General features: G+C 35.0%; 1 protein-coding gene across 4 annotated transcripts in view; it reads left to right on the top strand.

Moving 5' to 3' along the window:
- LOC110453520 (signal transducer and activator of transcription 5A-like) overlaps positions 1-8,583 on the top strand; it is a 51,082-nt gene that overhangs the window by 8,089 nt on the left and 34,410 nt on the right. For all 4 annotated transcript variants that reach the window (XM_021502495.1, XM_021502496.1, XM_021502494.1 and 1 more), the window contains exons 6-11: positions 755-836; positions 4,157-4,341; positions 6,010-6,161; positions 6,726-6,887; positions 7,316-7,450; positions 8,088-8,226. In XM_021502495.1, coding sequence (XP_021358170.1) covers positions 755-836; positions 4,157-4,341; positions 6,010-6,161; positions 6,726-6,887; positions 7,316-7,450; positions 8,088-8,226 — 855 coding nt within the window. The remainder of the gene's footprint in view (positions 1-754; positions 837-4,156; positions 4,342-6,009; positions 6,162-6,725; positions 6,888-7,315; positions 7,451-8,087; positions 8,227-8,583) is intronic.

Raw genomic sequence — 8,583 nt, 5'->3', positions numbered from 1 at the left:
ACTGTGTAGACAATTACTGGAAAGAACAAATTACAGTGCAGAAAATAACTGGGTAGATAATTACTGTGTATACAATTACTGTGTAGACAATTACTGTGTAGACAATTTACTGTGTAGACAATTACTGGAAAGAAAATTACAGTGCAGAAAATAACTGGGTAGATAATTACTGTGTGGATAATTACTGTGTAGACAATTACTGGATAGAAAGTTATTGTGTAGACAATTACTGTGTAGACAATTACTGTGTAGACAATTACAGCATAGACAATTACTGGAAAGAAATTTAATGTGTAGACAATCACAGTGTAGACAATTACTGTGTAGACAATTACTGTGTAGACAATGACTGTGTAGACAATGACTGTGTAGACAAATTACTGTGTAGATAATGACTGTGTAGACAACTACCTTGTAGACAATGACTGTGTAGACAATTACTGGGTAGACAATTACTGTGTAGACAATTACTGTGTAGAAATTACTGTGTAGACAATGACTGTGTAGACAATTTCTGTGTAGACAAGGGAGGCAATTATGTGATAGAAAATGACAGGGTAGGCAATTCAGAAGAAATAATTACAAGGCAATGACAATTGTGAGCAAAGACAATATATTTAGAGACAATCAATGTATAGGAAATTTACAGGTAAAATAAATACAGCCTAAGAATTACTGAAAGTGTATGTCATTTTGTATCAAAGTAAATTGAATGCATATAAAATAAAGTTAATGGGAAATCCAAATGTTTCAGGTGACACAGAACTATCTGCAGACACTGGATGAAAAGTTTAAACAGTTAATAATTACACGTCAGAAGCACTCCCAGATTAAAGGTACATAAGATCACTGACTAGTTGACAAAAAGTCCCACATTAAAGGTACATAAGATCTCTGATTAGTAGACAAAAAGTCCCAGATTAAAGGTACATAAGATCTTTGATTAGTAGACAAAAAGTTCCAGATTAAAGGTACACAAGATCACTGACTAGTAAACAAAAAGTCCCAGATTAAAGGTATATAAGATCACTGAGAGTAGACAAAAGTCCCAGATTAAAGGTACATAAGATCACTGACTAGTAGACAAAAAGTCCCATATTAACGGTATATAAGCTCACTGACTAGTAGACAAAAAGTCCCAGATTAAAGGTATATAAGATCACTGACTAGTAGACAAAAAGTCCCAGATTATATTAAAGGTACATAAGATTACTGACTAGTAGACAAAAAGTCCCAGATTAAAGGTACATAAGATCACTCAGACTAGTAGACAAAAAGTCCCAGATTAAAGGTACATAAGATCACTGAAAGTGGACAAAAAGTCCCAGATTAAAGGTACATAAGATCACTCAGACTAGTAGACAAAAAGTCCCAGATTAAAGGTACATAAGATCACTGACTAGTAGACAAAATGTCCCAGATTAACAGTACATAAGATCTCTGATTAGTAGACAAAAAGTCCCAGATTAAAGGTACATAAGATCACTGACTAGTAGACAAAAAGTCCCAGATTAAAGGTACACAAGATCACTGACTATATATATATAGTAGACAAAAAGTCCCTGATTTCATTTATTAAAGGTACATAAGATCACTCAGACTAGTAGACAAAAAGTCCCAGATTAAAGGTACACAAGATCACTCAGACTAGTAGACAAAAAGTCCCAGATTAAAGGTACACAAGATCACTCAGACTAGTAGACAAAAAGTCCCTGTTTAAAGGTACATAAGATCTTTGATTAGTAGACAAAAAGTTCCAGGTTAAAGGTACACAAGATCACTGACTATACATATATAGTAGACAAAAAGTCCCAGATTAAAGGTACATACGATCACTGACTAGTAGACAAAAAGTCCCAGATTAAAGGTACACAAGATCACTGACTAGTAGACAAAAAGTCCCAGATTTAAGGTACATAAGATCACTGACTAGTAGACAAAAAGGATTAAAAACAGTCATGATGAAGATTACAAACACAAACAATATTTGTAAATTTTCAAGTAATTCTCAAAAATGTATTTGGATGTACACCTTTAGCAAGCTAATATTTAATGTCAGCGTACTTCTGGTGTCATTTAAGGAGTTTATAACTTGTTTAACCCTATTATTTCAATTATTTCAATTTAAGGAGTTTCTCTGACCTGGTGTTACAGTGTATATAGCTGATAACATCAGGTCAGAGAATATAGTTGTGCATATTTCAATGGGCATCAATATGCGTAGAACTAATCCTTTGATAGATTAGGGTCCTTCCAGAGTTGAAAATTTTAAAATCAGGTTTTAAAGAAAGGACACCAAACCTCTAACTGTATGTCCATCGTCCGTCTTTATACAATGCTTGTTACAATTGCTGGGGAAGATTTCTCATAAAGATCTTTCTTGAATTCTCATATTTAGTTTCCCAGTGGTACACAGTTGTGCATGTTTCGTGTTGATGTTACCAGAAAAAAGAATAGCTGCAAGGCAGCCATCTTCCATATTTGGAGCTCAAATTTGTTATCACTATTTCTCAAAAAGACCTTGACAGTCCTATCTCAAATTTCACATCAGCTTCCTTTCAATCCTGAGTTGTGCATATTTCAATTCAAGACTGATGAAGAAAACAAGATGTCTGGCTGACAGCCATCTTGAATTTTAAGAGGTCAAGATTATTATTGCTTTTTTTCCAAGTAGTACTTGACATATCTTTCTTAAATTTCATGTGTACATGTAGCTCCATTTGGTCTGAATTGTTCATGTTTCATTTTTGGCCATCATGCAGCCATCTTGGATTTTGATAGTCGAAATTTGTTATGTTATTTTTCATGAAATTCTTTACAAGTTTTTCAATTATTTCATATGTAGCTTCCCCATGGTCCTCAGCTGCACATGTTTCATATTGAGTCTGATATGAAAAACCAAGATGGCCACCAGTTAGCTTTCTTGGATTTTGACAGCTCAAGGTTGTTATCGCTTATTGTCAAGAAATAAACCATGGCCTTATTTGAAAGAAACCCAGATGTATGAAATTTCAATCAAGAGTTTCCACAAGATGCATTTACTTTTAACAAGTCTATAGATCCAACAGATATGAGAAAAGAAAACAAATAAATGAAAAGGATCCATCTTTCATGGCTCTAATGAACATATTATGAAGTGGGCTCATCTTTCATGGCTCTAATGGACATATTATGAAGTGGGCTCATCTTTCATGGCTCTAATGGACATATTATGAAGTGGGCTCATCTTTCATGACTCTAATGGACATATTATGAAGTAGGCTCATCTTCCATGGCTCTAATGGACATATTATGAAGTAGGCTCATCTTTCATGGCTCTAATGGACATATTATGAAGTAGGCTCATCTTCCATGACTCAAATGGACATATTATGAAGTGGGCTCATCTTCCATGACTCAAATGGACATATTATGAAGTGGGCTCATCTCTCATGGCTCTAATGGCCATATTATGAAGTGGGCGCATCTTTCATGGCTCTTTTGGACATATTATGAATTGGGCTCATCTTCCATGGCTATAATGTACATATTATGAAGTGGGCCCATCTTTCATGGCTCTTTTGGACATATTATGAATTGGGCTCATCTTCCATGGCTCTAATGGACATCTTATGAAGTGGGCTCCTCTTTCATGGCTCTAATGGACATATTATCTGTGAAGTGGGCTCATCCTTATGGCTCTAATGGACATACTATGAAGTGGGCTCCAAGATACCTCTAGGATCTCTTATTTGAGAGGTATTAAGGATTAACTTGAATATATTTTTCATGTCATGGAACTATAACACAAAAAAACGGAGTGTACTCTCATCATAAACAGCTTATTTGATGAGAGTACACTCCAGTTTTTTGTGTTATAGTTCCATAACATGAAAAATATATTCAAGTTAATCCTTATAATTAAATCTACTATACACAATCCCTGTGGAAATCCACATTTATTGATGGACTCTTTTCTCTTAGAAATTATTGTGCTTCTGTATCAGCCAATCAAAAGCGACATTACAAACGGCGACGTCATTTTTTATGTTATGGGCTGATAACATAAATTTTAAGCCAATGAAAATGCTTGTTACAAGCAAGATTAAATTATTAGGAGATAACATGCTTTTTAATTATTTTGTTAAACATAAAAGTGTTTTAACTATTTTTACAGTCCAAACACAACAGGTTGAGAATCAGCTCCATAATATTCAGAATACCTCTGGAAGTATGGCCTCTGACATATACCAGCAAAATCTCATGGTATGCATGAACCAGAGGACTAATCTAACTCGAATGTCACAGGATATCAATCATACCATAAAGGATATGGCGTCACAACTTGTACAGATACGACTGGTAAGGACGTACAATTGTGTTGAAATCCTGAAATTTCACTTATTCAACAATATCTGGAATGATATTTGTATGTCTCCCACATGTTAATTATTTCAAACATAATAATCCTATGCAGTATAAGGTCTAAAGCTGTAACACCTGGGTATGTTATGTAGACCAGGATTCCAAATCTTTGTCTTGTATATTTAAACCAAAGGACTATGTATGGTTTGGGCCTGTTTTGGCCCCCAAATGCATCAAAATTCAAAACCTTTAAATGAACTTTGAAATGACTGTTTCTTTAATTTCTAAATACTTCCTAAACACTATTATGTAAATATTTATATTTCTAATTATTGTTGCCATGGTAACAAGTTCAAATTTGCATAAATTAGAAAAATTTGAATATTCAGTGAATATTGGGATATTTTGCATAGTTTTTCTCCTAGAAACTATAGAGCGCATGCTTGAACAAACTTAATATCCAAGAATAATGTGTAGGCACCTGTAATACATCTTTGGGAGAAATATAAAGTTTGTTCAAGAGTGCGCTCTATGGTAGCTAAGAGAAAAACTAGGTGAAAACCTGTCAAAATTGACTGAATATCAAATTTCAATCATTTATGCAAATATGACCTGGTTACCATGGCAGCCAAAATTGAAAACACAAATAAATATTTTCATAATAGTACTGGGGAAGTATTCAAAATTAAAGAAACATTCGTTTGAAAGTTCTATTGCAGATTTTTAATTTTGATGGATTTGGGGGCCAAAAAAAGCCCAAACCATACATAGTCCTTTGTTGTAACGTTAAACACTATCTAATAGGCAATTAAAGGTCTAGAGACATGACACAATTGGATATGTATTGTAGACGAGCTGTGTAAATACATTTCTTAAAATGTGTTTTATTATTTAGTGCTGGTCAAATGTCAAATGTAAAGAGTAAAAAATTAGTCTGTTTCCAGCTCAAAGAACTAATAAGTTTGTTATTTGGCCACTACATTGTATATACCTGGAAAGTGAAATAAAGTTTTCTCTTGTAATGACTTTGACCTATACTGTTAAGGTCACATACGTTCCTTTGGTAATAACTTAAAATAATTAAGATCCCAATTCTTAAACCATGTATGGTACCCTGGCTGGGTAAGAAGGAACCAACACAAATATGCTGCCAAACCCTTTGTCGTAACATGGAAACGATTGAGATCCCAACCCCGAAACGATTGAGATCCCTACCCCGAAACGATTGAGATCCCTACCCCAAAACGATTGAGATCCCTACCCCATAACCATAGACACAGAGAAATCCCAAACAAATTTGCCATAAAAAATCCTTGGTCCTTTCCACAATGTACATGTGAATCAAATGATATGTGAAACAATGGTGTTGTCCTGTAGCTGGAGCCCAAAATGGAGAAATATTTTGAATATTGCTTTTAATGAGAATATTTTTCCCTAATTGCTACAGATCAAGGTTAGCAGTACAGCCTTTTGGGCCTCTTGACCTTTGTTCCCCTTCTTTTAACTTCTACACAAATAATGTCTGTTTATATTTATGTTGTTGACAGTTTATGAAGTCTCCCCAACTAAATACATGTATAAATGTAAGAGAGACAGACAGACAGGTGTTAAATTTTAGGATGATTCCTTAATTATCATATTGCCAATGATATTGTTGATCTTCAGGATTTTACAGAAAATTTCCAGAAGACACATTCTGAACTTGAAGTTCTACAACAACTGGTGGATCAGGAAGTATTGTCATGGAATCGGCAACAAAGGTTGGCAGGCAACGGAGCAGAATTTGACACTCGAGCTCTGGCTACCATACAAAACTGGTTAGTTATAGATTATCAATATACATTTGTAACTGATCAATTGTTTGACTAGTTCCAACATTTAACGTCAGTAGTTACTCCATTGGTCTCAGATCACACATATGTATTTACCTATATTTGGAGGCATGGTAGTCTATAGTGGTAGGACACAGGGCTTGCGACCGGAGGGTTGCAGGTTCGAGTCACAGCACTGTGTTGTAACTTTGAGCAAGATGCTTTACTACGCTTGTTCCAGTCTACTCAGCTGTAAATGAGTTTGTGGGCAATGCTAGAATTGTTGAATGTTAGCCGTGAGCGCCGAAATGGCAGCACCGGCTGTATGCTCCCCAGGGAGTTGAAAAAATATTGGCTGGTTGCAAAGGCCCTATAACCACGGATAATAATTTGTGAACCACTTTGAGACGACTTACGACATAGGTTGTGATAAAGCAGTATATAAGAACCGCAAATTATTATTATCATTATTATACATCATGATATTTGAATTATTTAAAGCATTTGAACACTGGTTAGGATTTGACGACATTGAAGCAGGAAAGTCACATCACATTTCCTATGTAACAGGTTTGAAGGCTTAGCAGACTTGACATGGAAAAATCGAAACCAGGTTTCCCAAATGGAATCCTTTGGACAAGATTTTCCGATTGACGTTCCACAAGGGATACAGGACATTGTGAGCAGACTGAGGGGTTCTGTCAACAACATTCTCACTGGCCTGGTCAGAAGGTAGACCTGTAATATTATATAAACTATAAACTGTAGAACTATCATCAACATTCTCACTGACCTGTAATATTATATAAACTATTGACTGTGGAACTATAAAACATATAAGCTATTCTGTGAGTATGCTTGCAAATCAGTTTTATTAAAGTGTATATGTATAAAGGGGAAAATAACTGTGAGAACAAGATGGAAAGACGAGACATTTCACCCTCATAAACAGTATAACCCATATACTATGTTACCTTTTATATAATTACTGAACTTTGTATGTTGTACATCTTTGGATGTCATGTGCCTAGTTACTTTAAACAGGGTTATAGCCCTTCCTTTATGTTTCCTACTGTAAGTTTTTCTGGAGGTAAAGGACTATTGATTGCTTGTGATACTCTGCCTTGTTAGACAGTTTGACATGTTCTTTGTTCTTACAGTGCCTTCATAGTGGAATGTCAGCCTCCTCAGATTCTGAAGGTCAACAACAAGTTCACTGCCAAAGTGAGGCTCATGCTTGGTAACAAACTGAAAATATACATGGATCCCCGAAAGGTTACAGCAGTCCTCTTGAGGTGAGGATAATACAATTAAAACCTCTGTTACTGTAGCCAAGTAGATTCTGGTATATAGTCTGGTTGTTTAGTCATAGATCTTCAGACTTGTTAGTAGAGGAATTTTATCTTTTATCGTTTACATTTTGGGTCACAGGGGATATGGACTGTATTTTATTTGTTACCTACGTACCATAGTGCAAGAACTGCAAATTTGTTTAAGGAAATATCTGAAATAATATTAAAACACTCACAACTATCTATTTGAATCTTCTAGAGTTACCTCCTTCAATACCAAAGACTATTAACACTGACAATAACATTAAGGAAATTAAAGTAAAAAAAAAAAAGTAAAAAAAAAATGTAAAAAAAACTGAAACAGCTGATTCAGAAGATGGTTTTTCTATGACAATTTTGAACATCATACTTATATTCAAGTTTCAAAAAGTGACAGTTGTAAGAAAAGTAAGATAGTTTTTTGTGTGATGATTGAAAATAATCATCTGAAGACAAAAAACAATCTTTAAAATATCACTTTTGTTAGATATGAGTAAAAAGATTTCTTTGGAAAAATTTCAGTCCAGGCCATCATATTTCCCCCCATCCTATTATTTTTTTTTATTGGAAACAGTTTTCATTTGCTGATGTTTATCTACAGTGAGCGCCAGCTAAGCAGACTACAGGAATGTGAAAATCCACACCTATTTAAGGAGAACTCTGGCAAATTGCTTAACGACAACGGGCGCATGGAGTACAACGAAACGACGAGAGAGCACAGTGTCTCTCTCAAGAGTATGGTAGATATTGGTTTGACCTCAGTTATACTCTAAAGTGTGTTCCTCACATTGAAATCAAGGTGTCCGTCTGTATGTTAACAGGAGTTTGTCATTGAAATCAGGGTGTCTGTCTGTATGTTGACACGAGTTTGTCATTGAAATCATGGTGTCCATCTGTATGTTGACAGGAGTTTGTCATTGAAATCAGGGTGTCCATCTGTATGTTGAGAGGNATCTGTATGTTGAGAGGGGTTTGTCATTGAAATCAAGGTGTCTGTCTGTATGTTGATAGGAGTTTGTCATTGAAATCAGGGTGTCCATCTGTATGTTGAGAGGAGTTTGTCATTGAAATCAAGGTGTCTGTCTGTATGCTGACAC

This window comes from Mizuhopecten yessoensis, unplaced genomic scaffold (genome assembly GCF_002113885.1).
Source record: "Mizuhopecten yessoensis strain PY_sf001 unplaced genomic scaffold, ASM211388v2 scaffold7441, whole genome shotgun sequence".
NCBI lineage: Eukaryota > Metazoa > Mollusca > Bivalvia > Pectinida > Pectinidae > Mizuhopecten > Mizuhopecten yessoensis.
Note: the sequence above shows the minus strand (reverse complement) of the source record. Positions and strands in the feature narration are given on the sequence as shown.